At 55.5% G+C, this 17,976-nt stretch overlaps 2 protein-coding genes across 2 annotated transcripts; one reads left to right on the top strand and one right to left on the bottom strand.

Moving 5' to 3' along the window:
- Nucleotides 1-216: 216 nt before the first annotated feature.
- On the top strand, nucleotides 217-3,244 carry CCM_06585 (oligopeptide transporter; the record flags this gene model as incomplete). The annotated part of the gene is made up of 2 exons (XM_006671726.1): nucleotides 217-298; nucleotides 345-3,244. The coding sequence occupies 2 exons, from the start codon at nucleotides 217-219 to the stop codon at nucleotides 3,242-3,244; spliced, it is 2,982 nt and encodes a 993-aa protein (XP_006671789.1).
- A 2,139-nt stretch (nucleotides 3,245-5,383) lies between these two features.
- CCM_06584 (uncharacterized protein) lies at nucleotides 5,384-16,787 on the bottom strand (the record flags this gene model as incomplete). The annotated part of the gene is made up of 18 exons (XM_006671725.1): nucleotides 5,384-5,604; nucleotides 5,647-6,451; nucleotides 6,505-7,299; nucleotides 7,590-7,685; nucleotides 7,746-7,784; nucleotides 8,080-8,355; nucleotides 8,451-8,514; nucleotides 8,651-8,763; nucleotides 8,876-8,925; nucleotides 8,969-10,223; nucleotides 10,284-11,881; nucleotides 11,934-12,117; nucleotides 12,320-12,497; nucleotides 12,645-12,749; nucleotides 13,127-13,241; nucleotides 13,297-13,301; nucleotides 13,422-13,578; nucleotides 13,718-16,787. The coding sequence occupies 18 exons, from the start codon at nucleotides 16,785-16,787 to the stop codon at nucleotides 5,384-5,386; spliced, it is 9,126 nt and encodes a 3,041-aa protein (XP_006671788.1).
- Between the last annotated feature and the right edge of the window lie 1,189 nt (nucleotides 16,788-17,976).

Below are 17,976 nucleotides of genomic sequence, written 5' to 3'. Positions count from 1 at the left end.
GCGACGACTCTGTAACAATCAGATGGCGCAAATGGGCAAGTGATGGCTTTCCCACAGCGCGCCGTCAGCTCCTGCAAGCCCCTTTGCGATATGGACGACTAGTGGTCATACCAGTAGACCTTTTAATTGTACAGAGTACGAATTAATGAAATGGCAGACGCAGAATTACGGAGTTCATACTCATCATTGGCCTGCGCACCTTCCGTGGCGTTCTCAATGCGCACGCCCTTCCTGCCACCGACAAAAGTATCGGCACCTTCCTTTCTGCAGCTCGAAGACGGGGGTGGCATTGAACATGGCAACTGTTGCACTGATAATGTACTCCGCAGTATATCTCAATCCAGAGTACCTCAACTATATATTATCTCTCATCCCCGGCCGCATTTCTTACCTCGACCTATCCGTCTCGTCTCTTCTCCCTGGTCTCAGACGAGTTCCTTTGCCGCTTTCCCTCTTTGCAGCCAAGAAGCATTCTCTCACCATGTCTGAGCGCAAACCCTTTGCCAGCGACCCTCTTGGGGACGGCGACGCGCCGCACACCACCGCCTCGGGCGTGGACGAAAAGGCCGACGTCGCCCGCCACCAGACCACCATGGTCGACGTCAGCGTGCACCGGCTCGCCGAGAAGCGCGGGGACGGCGCCGACGGCCTCGCGCCCATGGACGACATTGAGCAGGTCATGACCAAGATCGAGGTCCTCGGCGTCGAGGAGTGCCGCCAGATCCTGTCCGACATGCTCGAGTACCACAAGTACGACTACAACTTTGGCGACGACACCCGCACCCGCTTCTGGAACCTCATCAGCGGGCCCGCCGACGGCCAGACCCCGGATGAGTGGGAGACGGAGCTCAAGACGGAGACGGCTGTCTGCAAGTTCTTCTCCCCGTACCCCGAAGTCCGTGCCATTACCGACGCGACCGACGACGAGGACATGCCCTGCGAGACGCTCCGTGCCGTCTTCCTCGGCCTCGTCTGGGCCGTCATTTCGCAATTCACTAATTCGCTCTTCAACTCACGCTACCCGCAAATCGTCCTCTCCTCGGCCGTCGCCCAAATCCTGCTCTACCCGTGCGGCATGGTCTTGCAGTATATGCTTCCCGACTGGGGCTTCACCTGGCGTGGCTCCCGCGTTTCCCTAAATCCTGGACCCTGGACCTATAAGGAGCAGATGCTCGCCACCATCATGATCAATGTTGGTTCTACGTCGGCATACTGCTTCTGGAACATTCAGACACAGACCGTCTACTATCACGACAAGTGGCTGACGCCCGCCTATAGCATCATGCTGCTCCTCGCCACCCAGATGATGGGCTTGGGCTTCTCTGGTCTGCTGCGTCGCTTTGTCATTTACCCTGTGGAAGCCATTTGGCCTAGCATCCTACCTACCCTTGCTCTGAACCGCGCCTTACTAGTGCCTGAAAAGCGTGAGACTATACATGGGTGGTCTATTACCCGATATAAGTTCTTCTTCATCGTCTTTGCCGGCACGTTTGTGTATTATTGGCTTCCTGGCTATCTGTTCCCTGCTCTTAGCACCTTTGCTTGGATGACCTGGATTGCTCCTCGCCACTTCAACCTCAACATTATTACTGGCTCCATGGCTGGTTTGGGATTCAACCCAATACCTACCTTTGATTGGAACTACATGTCTGTCTACTCTCAGCCGCTGGTCTACCCCTTCTTCGTCACCCTTCAGCAGTACATTGGCAGTATCATCGGAGGTCTTGCCATTGTTGGCCTGTACTGGAGCAATGTTCAGTGGACGGCGTACCTTCCAATCAACGACTCGGGCATCTTTGACAACTTGGGTCACCGCTATAATATTTCCCGCGTCGTCGTCCCCGGTACCGGTACCCTTAACCAGACCGCCTACGAGGAGTACTCGCCCGCATTCTACAGCGCCGGAAACCTGGTTGTCTACGGAGCCTTTTTCGCCTTTTATCCACTGACCTTTGTTTTCATCTTCCTCGATGCCTGGCGTCCTCTTTGGCGTGCCACCAAATCAATGTGTACGTCTGTTGCCGAACTCACGACTCGCATTCTCAGTGGTGTTGGCAAATCTGTTGGTGCTCTGGCTCGCGGACGTGTTGTTGACAGTGGCCGCCATCTGCTCAACATCTCCCAGACTGAGTCATCCATCTATGATGGGTTCGACAACGCGCTGACAGACTTGGTCCGCAAATACCCCGAAGTTCCCGACTGGTGGTTCTTAATCATTGCCCTCATCTCCTTCATCTTCTCCATCATCATTTTGAAAGAGTGGCCCCAGCTTGATACCCCTGTCTGGACCATCTTCTTCGTCATCGCTTTGAACCTTATTTTCCTGGTCCCCATGTCGTACCTGTACGCCATTTCTGGTACTACGGAGGGACTCAACGTTGTCACGGAGCTTATTGTTGGATATGCTCTTCCTGGCCATCCCGAAGCCCTCATGTTCGTCAAGGCCTTCGGTTATAACATCAACGGTCAAGCCGACAATTACATCTCTGATCAAAAGATGGGATTCTACGCCAAGCTACCCCCTCGTGCCATGTACCGCGGTCAGGTCCTCAGCTCCTTTGTCAGCAGTTTCGTCGCGTACGCTGTTGTTCAGTTCGCCGATAACGAGATCCCTCACATTTGCGACCCTCACCAGGAGTCCAACTTCACCTGCGCCAATGGTTCTCGCGTCTACTTTGCTGCCTCGGTGGTCTGGGGTGCAATTGGTCCTGCCCGTACCTTTTCGCAGATGTACCCCGCTCTCAAATACTGCTTCCTGCTCGGCTTCCTTTTGGCTGTTTTCTGGTGGACCGGGAAGCGCTTCGGCAGCAACGTCCGCAACGCCGCCAAGAAGGCCCTGCCCAGTGCCATCTACACGCCCATCAACATCATCTTCTTCAAGCCCCTGGCGCTGCTCAGGGACATCCATCCTTCGTTGGTCATGAACGGCTTCCTATTCTGGGCTCCCAACAACCTTTCGTACTTTACCGGAGGTCTGTACGCGGCGGCTGCCTTCATGTACTACCTCCGCCGGTACAAGACTGCTTGGTGGGAAAAATACAACTATCTTCTTTCGGCGGCTATGACTGGTGCCGTTGCTTTCTGCGGCATCATCATATTTTTCGCTGTGCAGTACCACCCCAAGGATATTGACTGGTGGGGAGTCAGCATTGTGGCCAACACCATTGATGGTCGTGGCCTGGACGGTGAACAGTCCTCCCTACTTAAACCGAACGGTACCTTTGGTCCAGCCAAGTGGAATTAAGGAATTACGATGGATGTGTCCGAGTTGAATGTTGATATGATGACCTCTTGTTATAGCACGAGTCCTGACTGTCTACGAGATGGCAATATACCCTGTAATTACTTTTACACTATGAAACATGCATTATGTTGTCACCATGTAAGACGTGCGTTAGCATTGGGTGAAGTGAATAATAGAAGAATAAAGATTAGAGATGCCAAATTTGACTCTGAGCTCGCGTCACGTATTCATTTTGGGGTTCTTGTGAAAAGAATTGCTTGAGAAAGCGCCACGCTTGAATGGAAAACGTCATTACGATGCCGCCAGACACGAAAAAAAAAATCGGACTTGCTAAACTCCAAGTCTGTTCACACGTGTCTCTTTCCTAGGAAATAAACGATTCAACTCGGTCTCATTTAGATTCCGTAGGCACACCCATTCTGCCCTCCGTGTTGGCCCTTTGGCACCGACTCCTGGCCAACGAGCCCATCGTCCTGGATCATTCGCAGCTGCGGTGTTGCATCTCATTTCCTCTTCCATTTTCTCAACATTCTTCCAGGAAAAAAATAGACTAGTTCATCGGAAGCGACAAGCTGGAACACGACGTGTGTGAGTTTTCCCGAATATGTCATCCACCGTCTTCATCCCGCTGAGCTGCGTCCCATCACTCGCCGCCCCCAAGTATCGTCTCTCTGTCCCTTAGTCCATCCTTCCAACACCTGTGTCCGAAGCCTCCAGCCGAGTTTGCCTCTAGCGAGCGGCAGTTTCGCCCTCAGCCCTGGCCGCCAAAGGACACATGATTCTCTCTATAGCCAGATCTCACTAAAAAAATGAAAGCTTAACCAACAAAGCCTCGTTCATCCTTGGTCGTTCAGTTTTCCATCAAGCTCGCGGCCACGCTAAACTAGCGATAGCATCACGGGGATGTGACCAAATGTGCCATTTTCTTTATACCAGGGCTCTAGACGCACGTAGCTTCCGTTTCACAGTGCCACGTAGGTCAAGTCAGCACGAGGGCATCGTCATTTACACCTCATCCACAACTATATCAAAAGCTTCGGGTCACGCACGCACTCCCAACGGTCAACTCCACCTCTTCCAGAACAGAGCAGTCCGGCACAATTCTCCTACACTGAGCCCTCTAGGGCAAACTAGAGGCTATCGCTGGAACTATATGACATCTAGGGCAAGCTAGAGGCATAACTTAAACAATATAATATTTAGGGCAAACTAGATCAACCTGGGTGCCCGCCCACCTATTAAAGGGCCGCACATTGGTAAAGTTGTGAAGAACACACCTTCCCTACACATCTTCCCTACACATCTTCCCTACACAATAACAACAACAACAATAAACAACAACAACAACAACAACAGCGAAAAAAACCGCTACCATGAAGTTCTTCCCCACCTTCCTCCTCGCCTTGCTCGCTCTGCCGCTCGCGGCCCTCGCCGCACCCCCCACCCCTGTCTCGGTCGAATCCGCCGAAGCCACTGAAGCCGCCGAAGCCGCTGAAGCCGCCGAAGTCGCCGAAGCCGCCGAAGCCGGCAAAGAGTGCACCATTCACGCCCGCTGGGAGGGCACCTGGATCGAGTACGGCCTCTCGCGGTACCGCGTGCGCATGTGGAACGAGGGCGGTGAGCGCAACCTCACCGATCATTTATGTGTTTTCTTCTGGAGTACGTTCGGTCCTCTCCCCCCCTCCTTTTCTCTCACACTCTCCTTGAAAACGCAACAAGCAAATCACTCACACACGTTCTAGTCGAGAGTTCGTTCGACATAATCTCCAACCCCAAGTGCTGGTACGACCTCGGCCACGCCGTCGGCGATGTCAGCTTCGGCCGGGGGCCCACCGGGCATGGACAGTACAAGAAGACGTTTTCGAAAACCTTCAAGGCTCTGAGAAAGTGGCACGGCTGCAAGCTGGATGTGCAGCTGTAAAGCGTCCCGAAATTGTGCTTCTTGCTTGCTCTTTTTTCCCCAGCTTTTTTGCGATTTGTGCTGGCCCGGCCTTTCTACACACGAGCTCACTGACGCGAGACTGGCAAAAATTAGAACAAACAGATATGGTACAGATATAAAGATAGGATAATATACAGTTTCGACGGATACCTCTAAGAATCAGTATGTTACAGTGCTATGCCACGCCAAACCCACACTTAGGCCGCGTAAAGATCCTCGCCGTCGCCGTCGAGTTGCGCGTCGTCAAAGCTCGATTCGCTGCTCGGCTTGCGCAAGTCATCGCCCGCCTCATTTGTATCGGCGCCCTCGCTAGGGGTGGCCGTCTCATCGTCGGCGTCGCCATCGATGCCGTCCTGTCCCATCATGGCGGCGAGTCGAGCTGCCCGGCCCTCCTTTTTGCGAGGTACCGGTGCTAGTACTGTTAGCGATGCAAAATGTCACTCTCAGGACGTGTGCTTACCTCGCCCATTCTCCTGCACGTAGAACCGACGCAACAAGGCGACAGCATCGTCACGGCCCCATCCGCCCTCGATCTCGTACCCCCGCTCCACGTTTCCTCCGTCACCTCCACCGGGAGGAAACGACACCCCCAAGCTGCCTCCTGTGCCATCAGGCAGCTGGATTGGCTTGGCGATGGGGTGCGCACTGGCGGTTTGACCGTCAGCCTTGACAGGCAGCGAGTTGGCATGCAGGCTGAATACGCCGCCAGTGCCTCCAAACTTGTCATTGACAGCGCCAAAGTAGACCTTTTTGATCTTGAGCTGTCGCAGCAGCGAGGCACACATGATGCAAGGTTCCACGGTGACGTAGAGTACACTCTCCGAGACGATGGACCTATGGACACGCTCTACGTCGAGCATCTTTTGTCCATAGGGATAGAGGTGCCCTTTTTTGCCGTCCTCGTTGCCTTCATGGGGCGGTACATCAGTCGACGGCGTTTCGGAGACGGCGTCGGGCAGTTCCGTCTCGGGCGGTGTGTCTTGTTCACCAGCCGTCACACCCGCAGCCATTTCCTCTTCATACGCTACCAAACGGGCAGCTTTTTCTTCCTCCTCCTTATCCGTGAGTTCCTTGGGCTTGAGGCGGGTTGGGCGCGGGCCGTCCTTGCTGGAGTAGGAGAACAAGGCGGCGAGGGCCATGTACTCTGCGTGGCGGGTACCATTGCGAGTAACGTTGGTGGCATTCATCCCCCTGGCAATGACTTTGCCGTCGTGGACCAAAACGCAGCCGACGGGTGTTTCGTTGATTTTAAGGGCGAGGCGGGCCTGCCATGTTAGCGTTGATGTGAATGAGGGCAGAGTTGGGGCGAATGACGTACCATATCCAAGGCCTCGCCGATGAATCGCAGATGTTCGGCGCGTTCAGCGGCAATTACGGGGTCATTGAGAAAGCTGTAGTCGACTTCGGGTTCGTCGTCTCCAGCGATCTCTTGCACGACCGGGTCCGGGGTCGCCACCGGGGCCGTCTTGACTGCGTCGCCCTTTTGAGGCGAGCCGACAATCTTGAGGCCGGCGAGCGAGGCGGCGAGCTTCTCGGGGGGCATATTTTCCTTGTTCTCTTCTCCCGGTGGGATTTGTGAGGAAAGAGGGGGCACTTTCTGTGTAGGTCGCGTCTGCTCCGTCAAGGGTCTAGGGGGAGCCATGGTGGGATCGGGTGTACTGGTGTTGAGGTTGTGTCCTTGTGAGTCTGGTGTAGGGGCTATATCGGGTGTATTTCTTCGGATGGCGGCCTCGTCGTCGTGGGCATGCGACTTGACAATATCTGAGAAGTCGCCGTTCAGAGCGCGAGACCAGCCGTCGTCGTGAGTATCTGCAGGAGTAGGGGGGGCGATGTGGTGGAGGGGAGGTGAAAGCAGCAATTCTTTGGACGAGGCAGAGGCGGCGGCGTTTGCAGCGGCAGCGTTTGCAGGAGGCATGAGGGAACCGCCTTCTCCTTCTGCATATTGGCCGGCAGCTGGCGACGAGGCACCAGACCCGTTGCCAGCTGGCGGCGTTTTGCGCAGGAGCCGGCGCATGGCAAGGCGGAGGCCGTTGCGGAAGCCACCCAGCTTGACCGACTTGAGACTTGTCATGGCGATCTCTGGGCGGCTGTGTATAAGGACAAAACCAGGATACTGGGCAATCAATGTCGCAGATAGTTTGGCATGCCCAGGGCAGTTTAAAAAACAAGTCTAGAAAACCCGTTTGTGTAGGGCCGCCTTGGTCCTCAAACCACGATTCTTTCAATCTGCTGCTGGTTTGAATATATCCAAAAAGAATAAAGGTTTTCAAAGGAAAAAAAAGCCCAAGGGCAACTCAATCATGCAAAGGGAATTTTCCCCGCGATACAGGAGCAAATTCAAGGCAATCGTGCCCAAGATAACGGTGATTGGGCCGTACCTATGTCTCGTGCTGCCTCACTTACAACGCGGTAGTGATGTGCGCGCGCACCCTCTGCTGGCAGCGCAAGGCAATCACCAAACAAGACGCTAAAAAAGAATCTCAAGGAAATGATGAAGAACTGGAATAATGTCAGGCCACTGGTAGGAGAAGAGAAGGAAAAAAAAAGGGATCGACTTACAGCAAAAAGATGGCGCCTGACGCCAGCAGCGTACCTGAACTAGACCAAAAAATATAATAAAAAAAAAGGAAGAAAAGGTTCAAGAAAAGAACATGCACCCAAAAGCCGCTCTAAACGTGCGTGGGTGACAAGTCCTTTTTTTCCCTTTTTCGCGGGCTGCCTAGACGTCCTTGTACGCCTTTGTGGTTGAAGCAAGCAAGTTTGCCCAGGGTCGGAAAAAAAAAATTGGCCAGGAACAAGTGAAGACGGGGGAGGTCTTTATATGAGATGCGCCAAACACGATCCCGTTACAACGTGGTGAAAAAGGCGGTCGGCCTAGTAATTATCGTCCTACCAAAAATCTCTCTTGCCCGCCTTGAAAATCTGTCCTCCCGCGCCAAGGGTCGTACAGCAGTTTACCGTATGCAAGAAAAACAGAGGGGGAAGAAGAGGAAGGTTGGAATTTCAAGGTCGCAGCCACAAGGTCGCAGCCACATCGCAGGTAGCGATCCAAGCGCTGAGTGGCCCCCAAGAAGAAGAAAATCCCAGCGGTCCCTCTAGTTAGCTCAGCTCCCAGCCAAAAACCAATCCACCTTTGGAAACGGCACAAGTCACCTGACAAGCCCCGTGACTTGGTCCAATGGTTTGCTGCATTCTCTGGCTGCAGACAGACCGGGGTGATTCAACAGGGGAACTTTCGCTTGTTACTACCTTCTAGGTACCTACCCAGGTATTACAAGCCGTAGGTACAATTCGTATCCGCTTAGTGATGATGCGGCTGGCGGATTTGCTGATTCTGCGTCATCCGTCACACCCGTTCACGTAGCACCGATATGGATACATCTCGATTACGAGTCACCAAAAAAAGCAAAATCACGTTTTTTCTTCTCTTGCACCCCTGTCAAGTATGCAGATGGAATGCCCACCACGCAGCGACGGCATGAACTGTAGAATTTATAAAATTTACGGCATCAAGTGCCTGCATGGAATTCAGAGGAGAAAAAAGCCCGCTCGGCACGTAGACCGCTACCAACCAATGCTAATGATACAAGGAGAAGAAATGATGTAGTAATCAAAACAATTGTAGCAAAATCGACTTTTATTTCCTCAACCCGAGGAAAAAGCAACACAACGCTTAGGGTATCACACACCACTACAGCCACCACACCCGTATCGACCTCGACAACCGGTGCGTCGGCACCTACTCAGCGGAGGGGCCCTCAACTAGCAGACGGCAGAAACACGCATGTACGGGGCCACCGCATGGCGGCCACGTTGCGTGTATTCTCGGCACGCTCTGTTGTGGATGCTCTGGGGCTGTAAAGAGGCGACAGACTGCGCATAGGCGGCCGCCAACAGCGTACCAGTGAGCGCGGTCTGTATCATCACAGCCAATTCTGAGGGGGTGATGGGGCTGGCCGCATCAAGGCTTGACAGTGATCTTCCGACGCTAGTCGCGTCATGCAGGGAACTGGTCGAGACGGCAGTCGGGGATACGTCAAACGCCGGCTCAGCATACTGGACAGGACGGCCAGCAAGTAAAGCAACAGGAGACTGGGAAGTCTCAACCATGGAGACCACAGAAGAAACTAGATCATTGTTATCCGACGAGGATTCGTCCGACGAGGATTCGTCCGACGTGGATTCGTAAATGAATGGCTTGTCATCAAGTTCCGAAGCAGGCTGCTTGCCAACATCCAGAGACCCGAGTGACTTGTCAAGATCCGAGGCAGAGAGGCTGATGTGCGACAGTTCATGTGCAGCATCGGATGTTGATTCACCATCCGGCAGTGCTGAAACAGAGAAGTCAACAATTTCCCAAGAGCCACGATCTGGCACATCAGAATGGACAGAAGACACGGAGCCGGATTCGTCAGAGACGTAGCCACCAAAAATATCGACGGGAGATGTGACCAGTGAAGGCGACGCAGTAGAAGATGAATCGGTGTATGACACAGATAGGGATGGCGTGCTTGACGATTCGGAGGCGGCGGGCGTGTTGACAAGTCCATGAGACCATACAGAAGCGGGAGAGTCGAGGCCAACTGCAAGTCGAGAAGTAGAAGCAGGGGTTGAGAGCATTCCAGTAGCAAATCCAGTAGCGTGTCCAGTCGATCCAGCGGGTCCGTTGTTGGTTACTGCAGTACCAGGGGTTGCGGCAGTGGCGCGGACCACGGGTTGAGACTGAGCAACTTCGGTGTTTCGATGAACGAAGCGTGAGGGCAGGCCATCTTGCAGAGTATCGAGAAGCATCGTAGGGCTACTCTGAGCCGACATTGCAAGTGGCACTGCCAGCTGATCAGGGTGGCCGCCCGAGCCATGGTCGAGCCACGTAGTCACGGTGGCATCTACATCGCCGGTGCCGGCGGATACAGACGCAACTGCCAATTCCTTCAAGGGGTTAGTCGCTGCCGCGTGAAGCGCAGAGCGGGTGGGACGTACACTTAGTTCTCGTGGTATATACAGTGACGAGCTGCTGGAATCATTGACAGTAGACACCTTCCAAAAAGTCAGTCGCTGCGGATTGGCTACATGCATCAGGGGAGGACTTGTACTCACGTTGACGAGGCCGGCGTCCACCGATCCTTGGCCACTGCTGTTGACAACCACAGGGCCAGGGGGGCAACAAATGATTAATTGACCTTGGTCGTTGGTGCTCATGACCACGTCGGAGCGACTCAGTACGCTAAGCGCACCCGCAATGCCACTGGCGGCCATGTCGCGCACATTGGTGCGTCCCGATGGTTCGGTTTCCTCAGCCCTGGTAAAAGGAGACTGTCCGGTCGCATGGCGATGGTTGACAACCTCGTCACCAATATCTGGTGACCCAACATTTGGTGGTCGACGAGGTGAGTCCGTCGGCGACGGTATATCTCGCGTAGAAAGGCTCGAGGTCGACGACCCAATGTCGAGCATAAGCTCATCCTCGGAAAAGCTGCTTCCAGGCGAGAACAGGTTAAAGTCGGTGTAGTCACCAGCAGAATCGTGCAACTCGTAAGGCAGTTGCGCCGACACCGATTCCGTTGTAGCAAGTGCTACTCCCTCGGGTAGCTCAGTATGAGACTCGGCACGCCCAATGTCGGGGCCACGGCCAGGAGGTGCTCCTGAACCAGGCGGCGAAGCCGATACAGATATGCGCGCAGCGGACAGGTCCGCATCCGAGGACTGTGAAGAGAGCAAGCTCTCTGGGTCGGCAAAGAAATCGTAGTCTTCGGCCTGGCCGATGGGCGGGTACTGAACAAATTCGTCCCAGAGGTCGGCGGGGGCGGTCAACGTGGGATCAAAGGCATCGAGAGCGTCAAAGCTGAAGGAGGCGTCCATGTCAAAGGGCGAAGCGGCGAAGCTTCCAAATTCTTCCATTAAAACGGGCGGTGATATGGATTGTGGCGAAACCGACTGTGGTGGAGATATCGATTGTGATGCTACCGACGGCGAGGATGTGCGGGCCTTCTTGGTAACCTTGGCGGTGGTGGCACCAGGGGCTACAGCTGTCGGGGCAGCACGCTTCTTGTGGCTGGGGTCGCAGCGGATCTTCTTGCGCTTGCAGCTGTCGCAGGCCTTGATGATGCGCATGAGGTGGGCGTGGTCGCGCTGCTCCTTAGTCTTGGAGCCGCGCGAGGCCGAGTTGGTGACGTCGACGCCATCCTTGGTCATAATCTGCATACCGGGAATGCTGGCAAAGTCGGTAGTACGCACGCGCGAGGCAGGGCTCGCGGGCTTGGACACGCGATGCTGCGAGGAGCGCGATGATACCGAGGCGGTGCGCGAGGTCTGGCTCCAGTCCCACGAGGCGGTGGCGGGCGAGGTGTGGAAGGAAGACGAGGCCGAGGCGGCGGGCGAGGCGGCGACGGGGTAGACGGCATAGAATTTAAATGTCTGCCCAGTGCGCTGTGCGTGGTCAAGGAAGTCGAGGGCCACCGTGGCGCGCTTCTCCTGGGAAGAAGCAGGGCCGACGAGATGGGCGTGTATTAGCTCATCGAGCTCCTGGGTGCCAACAGCAGGGAAGAACTGGAGCTGAGCGCCGAGGGTGGGCTGGAAGATGGAGAAGCCTTGGGGAAGAGCAGAAGCCGACATCGTGTAGGATTGGAAAGACGTCGTGGTTGAGTAGAAATCCAGGTTGGCGAATTTCGAGGACTGGCGGAATAGGTGAGGCCAGGCTGCTCGTTTGTAAGCCTGGAGCTGCCTGGATGAGACAGCGCAGATACTTACAATTGGGAATTGAGAGTCGGGGAAGCGAGGGGGCTGTCTCGGCAAGTTCAAGACAATTCGTGTGTTGCAATTGGATTATTGTAAGACGCTCTTGGTCTGCAAAGACGGAGCTGTGTTGGAGATGAGAGTTTTGGCGAGACCTGATGAGTCTGCGGGGGAGCCTTGAAAGAGGATTGTCGTCAGGCTGGTTAGTCGTCAGATCCAGTAACGCGTAGCCGGGACGCAATTACTGCCGAAATCTGGAAAGGCGGGAAAAATCTCGATTAGATTCTTGGGTGTTCAGAGCGAGTTAGCCGATAGTAGTCGGAAGAAAGCAAAAGAAAGAAGAGGGAAGGAGGGAAACCTGAGGCGCAGGCCGAGGGGAGTCATGCAGGTATTTCAGTAACTAGCAAAAGGCTGCGGGATTGCGATGGCGCCAGGCGGGCAGCGGGCAAGGCAGTGCACCAAGGCGCACACCACAGTGTCGCGAGGGCCCTCTTGCCAGCCAAGTACCTCGTGGTAGCCTCACCCACCAAAAAGGTACCCGCCGTTCCCTCATGGTTTTTTAGACTGGGAGAGCCCACACTAAAGAGGCTGACTCTTTCGGCGTGCTCAGTTTGGTTTGGCGTGCTTTGCAGCCATCCGCGACCTCCACCAATTACACATGGTTATAGCAGCAGGGATCTCTATTTTGGAAGAAATGATTGGTCGCTGGTACCCCACACCACCTACGCCCCACTCGGTGTCTTCGGCGAGAACACGCTGACATGATTGGCGGCGCCGCCTCGCACCGCACCGTCAAAACTTAGCCGGCGCGCCAGTGACTCAACGGCGAGCCTGAACAGGAAGTCGTTCGAGGGATCAAAGATCCGCATTTGATTTTACTATTATCTGGGCTTTGGTTCTTGTGATCCTGGGCCGGCGGGCTGTATCAAATGTGACTTTGATGTTGCTGGTGCATCTTGGTTGAGGTGCATGTCCGGTCGTGATAGTGCACAAGACAAAATGTACACGACGCTGCCCACGAGGTTCCCCGGATTTTGTCTCTTCGGGTTTTCCTTCGCACTTCGGCTGCCGCCAAGTGCTAGTTAGTGGAAGCTTGGTCCGTGTCAGCCACTTCACAGCCTGAGTCTACCACTTGGCCCAAGTATCTCATCACGTCTGCACTAACACCCCACGACAGCCCTCCTCCAAGTAGCAATTGTTAGGAATACTCAGCCGCCTCCCAAATCTTGCCAGGGGTCCTGTTCTTTTCAGATATAAGCGCGGCCGCCCCTTTCCTGGCTCCCACATGCCCTGCTTGCTCGCTCTGCTGGCCCGCAGCGGATACTTGTCCATGCAGTTTACCCTGCACGTCATCATACCCGAGCTACAGTACACTCACAGTGCCTACACCGTGACAAAAAGCATGTTCGGTGATGCAAATGAAATATTTGAGCTGATCTGGTCACAATTGTGAAGCTTGGGCAGCGCCGCCGGCGACATCCATCGCAGCTCGGAAAGACTTACAGCCGACCGACCTTGACAAGCAGCACCACCCTCGCGACAACCCGCATACAGCCGGCTCCGAATTCGGTAAAAACCGCTAACACTAACACGCCTGAAAACACCGCCGTGGGGGCGAGTCCAAGCCGTGCATTGGCATAAATTCGTTGAAATATGAAGGCTAATTTTAGCCACTCTAAATGATATACAGGCCTTCAGTTAAAAAAAACGAATGCAAGCAAAAGCGACACGCCATCATCTCTCGCGCTCTGGCCGATTCATCCCCAGCAGATCATGCGCATGTCGACTCCACGTCCCACCACTCGCCGACGTAAATCTCGGTGTACTAGCCGCCTTCATTGCGACAATCGGTACGCCCGCTGCAGACGGCAGTGGTGCGCCCACGGGACCCAGAGCCAGAGGACCGACCGCCGCAATCCGTCCCCTTCGGCCGCCACCCCCGGGGCGCGCACTCACCATGCGCGCCGCCACCGGCTGGACGGGCTCAAGTGGCACCATGACCTGCGGCGCCAGCCCCGCTGCGTCCTCTCGCCGCGCCGCTTTTCTGCCTCGCGATGCGGGGTTGACGATCCGTGGTCGGCCCGCCGCCGGGTTGGTTTCGCTGCCGCTGGACATGCCTTCCAACGGCAACAATGCGGCTGCTGGTGCTTCGCAAGCCGCAGATTTTTGATCCGGCTCGTACAATGTCGCGTCTTCTAGAGGCGCATCGGACGGCGCTGGTATTTCTGCGAGAGCAACTGGTGCTTTGGGTGTAGCTAGCTTCTGTGTTGGTCCGCAAGTGATTGCGCTTTCGACTGGCACATTGGAAAATGCTGATAATTCTGCCAGAGCAACCTCGGGCGCACTCAACGACTCCAGTTTCGTCTCGTTGGGCTCTGTCGTGGTGGGTGCCACCGCGTCGTTTGCACTGTTGGACCGTACAACGGGCGCGTGTGCTTGAAGGGCAACATTTCGCCGAGATACAAACTGCTTGGGAATCTCCTCGGCAACTTCTGGGACCACAGAAATCGCTTCAGGTAGTATTGGCTCTTGCGGGTCGGTTGCAGCCGCAACAGTCTCCTCGGGGAGAGCAACAGCGGTTTCCCCTGCCACTGCAGGCTCGACGGCGAACAGTTCCTCGATAGGCAAAGGTGCCGCAGAATCTGGCGCAAGCGATGATGCACGTGCCGGCTTTCGTGGTGCCGCGTCGACCTTGGCAGGCTCCGTCGGCACCTCGCTACGAACAGCGGGCACAGGCGGGCCCCCGAGCCGAAACGACGCCGAAGCAAACGGACTTGGAATCAGCGCCTCGATACCCGGAAAAACGTAACCCAAAATCTCTCTGCTGCGAATGCCTTTTCGCGGCAACTTTGCAATTCGCGGTCCTTGCACCTCAGTGACCTCTTTCGTTTCTTCGTGTGCAGACTCGGCTTCTTTGTTGGAGGGGCTGCGCGTGGCTGCTTGGCGTTTTCGCGGCCGAGGTTCCTCTTCCTCTTCACTCGCCTTGTCCTCTTTCGTAGCTTTTCGTCGCTGCCGTTTCCCTTTCGGTGCTTCTTCGCAGTCTGGCTCTGGAGGCGGACTATACGTCCTCCGTTTCTTGGCTCGGCGCCTAGATAGTGGCGGCAAATCATCGTCGCTGCTGGGTTCCGCCAGCGCAGGAGTAGGTTGTCGCTCCGCGGGGGCTGTTTCTGAATAGGTTCTCATTTTCTTGGTTCGGCACCTAGATAACGGCGGCAAATCATCCTCGCTGCTGGGTTCCGCCAGCGCAGGAGTTGGGGCTCGTTCCACGGGGGCTGTTTCTAGGTCCTCGGCAGGGGGCACCGAGCTGGGTATAGTCACTTGTTCAGGCGAGGCCGATCGTGTCCGCTGCGCCTCCGGAGACAGCGTCTTGGCGATTCTATCGCCAGCCTCTTCTTCCACCGCAGTTGGCGGTTTCGGCACTGGTATGCTTGGCTCCTGCATCATGAGCAAGCCTCTCTTTTGTCTTGATCGCATTCGTAGTGTCGTTCTCGGCTCTTTCGGTTTTGGTTCTGCTTGGGCAGTGACCGGCTGCTCTTCTGCCATCTTATCACGTTGCTTCATCTTGCGCTGTAGTTCCTTCGGAGCTTTGCGGGAAATGGGCGCCTGGTCGGGCTCGTCAATGATCATGAGATCCGGTGTAGGTGAACGCCGCGTTGCAGCAGGCTGCTTCTTCTTCTTCTCCGGCTTCTTCGGAGGTGGATCTTCGGGCTGTCGTAGTTCTCGTGATTGCGGTATTTCCTTGCTCTTATTCTTCTGAGGGGACTTCTCTTGTATCGTAGGCTGCTCCTCGTGGCGTGTGTCCTCTGCTGTATGGCCAACAGCGACAGTCTGACGTTGCGGCTTCCGTACCTCTTTTACTTTCTTCTTTGTTGCCTTTTGTGGCCGAGTATCCTCGTCATCTGTAGCCGTTCCCAAATGCCGATTGCCTGCCTCCTCCGCCTCTCTCATCACCGATCGCGCCGTCGCAATTGCAGGCCGCGCCAGCGGCTGCACAGCCGCACGCTGTTCCTTCGCCGGCCTTGACGGCGTCGTCTCTGCCCCATTCTGCTCGAAGAACGGACTGCTCTGCACCGACACCTGCTCCTCCGCATCCCCCTCCTCGTCCTTCTGCGGCGTCGACTGCGACTGCATCCTCTGCCGCAGCGCCCGCGCCCGCGCGGCCAGTAGCTCCGGCCTGGGGCTGGAAGACAGGTTCAGCGTGGTGCCAAACAGGTTCCGCGCGAACCCGGCCTTGCTCGGCGGCGAGGGGCTCGCGCGTCGCTTCCTAGCCGGCGCCGCCACCGTCGGCTGCGCATCCGTGGTCGCCGGCTGGTTCTGGTGCAACCGCTGCTGTTGTCGGGCTTCAAACGGGGAATGCGCTGGAATAGCGGCGCGGCCGATGTGGCCCGGGCTTTGCACCAGGGAGCTCAGCGGGAGATGCGGCCGGTGCTGCGGCGCGGCCTGCGGTTGCGCACCCCGGCCAGCCAACGAGCCACGTGGTGTCGCCCTCGGCGCCTTTGCGGCGGCTACTTGCCGTCGCTTTTCCACCTCGCGCGCCCTCTTGTCCAGGAGCTCCGTCAGGTCCTGCTGCTTCTCGCCAGTGCACACCTCCACCTGGACAAGCGCCATGCCGCGGTCCAGCGAGAACTCGTCGCCCTGGGCCAGATCGCCCTCTTGGTCCCAGTGCGAGTCGCCGACAAAGTGGCCATGGTCGTCGTAGACCATGATCTTCTTGTTGAAGCTGTGGTACTTGAGTTTGCCGTCCTGCCATCGCTTCTGCTTGCGGCGCAGGTCGTGCGTGAAGAGGCATATAAAGTCGTACACGGTCGCGGAGGACGGCGGGCCATCGCGGCCCACGGGCGATGGGTCTTTCGCTACAGCGTAGGACATTTGTTTCTGTGTCTCATGTCGGATCTTGATGAGGGGTTTCGCGAGTTGGCGATTTTGCGGCAGGTTATCGACCAGTCGACAATGTTCCTCGCATCTTGACGTGTTTGGTGAGACGCGTTAATGGATCACGCCCTAACGCCAATCCACGTGATGATAGCCTACCCTGTACAACAGCAAACAAAATCGCCTTTCGGTAATTCCGCATAAATAAAGTGCCTCTCCAGAGCAAAGATAAAAGAGTTTCGCAATATAGAGATCAATTCATCCTGTCTGGAACTGTGACTTTGGCGGGTGTGTTGCTGGGTGTCGATCCTGACTCATGTGCGTGCAGTCTGCTCTATTGTCGCGGACATCCGGGTGGCCGATTCTGCGGTTGAGCTCGCTGAGGCTGTCGGCAAACTACCAGTAGTACAAACTAGATTTTTTGACGAGCTGAGACATGTCTAAGACGTATGTAGGGGGCAATGCCAGAAAGCTTTGCATCGTTGGCTGTTCTTTTTATGAAGAAGTTTCACGGACCTACCCTAAGCTGAATAGCTGAATACGCCCGCATGCCTACCATTTTAACCGCTCACCCTCTGCAAGTTTCTCTTCTCAGCTACTCTAGCTGCTCTGAGACTTTCATAGGCTTTTGAGATGGTAAGGAGTACAAGCGAAGAGCGGAACGGCCGGACACCGGTATAATTTGACACACCGGGTGTCACCCGTCCCCTAAAGTCCTAGATACCACCTCTCCGGTGAGACATCATGTCATCATCATAGAACAAAAAGAGTCCCCCCGGAAGCGTCGCTGGTACTCACAGCGACTGCCTGAGTAGCTGAACTGAGTGGCGAGCTGCTCGTTGAAACCTTAAGAACAGGGAGCAATAAAAAAAAGAAACCAGATCGGGTCGTCTGCCAGTTCGGCCAAAAAAAAATCCAATGACCTATCAGGGATGTGAGCTACTGCAAGACCCGAGTACTGGGTACGAGTCCTGCCAATGAGGTATCGAGTTATTTGCTCTGTCTCAGTCTCAGCCAGCCACCCGATATCGCCACTCGTGATACGCTTCCGGCCTCGCAAGCCTTGCTATTATTAATTTTTCTTGCCCCAAAACTCACTGTTGCTCCCCCAAACTTAAAACCCCCAGCTATCTCTCTCCTGTGTTTTCTGCAGCAGTCTGCACCCACCACAAACCTGCCGCCGCAC

Source organism: Cordyceps militaris (assembly GCF_000225605.1).
Source record: "Cordyceps militaris CM01 unplaced genomic scaffold CCM_S00005, whole genome shotgun sequence".
Taxonomy (NCBI): Eukaryota; Fungi; Ascomycota; class Sordariomycetes; order Hypocreales; family Cordycipitaceae; genus Cordyceps; species Cordyceps militaris.
This window is presented reverse-complemented; position numbering and strand designations above follow the sequence as displayed.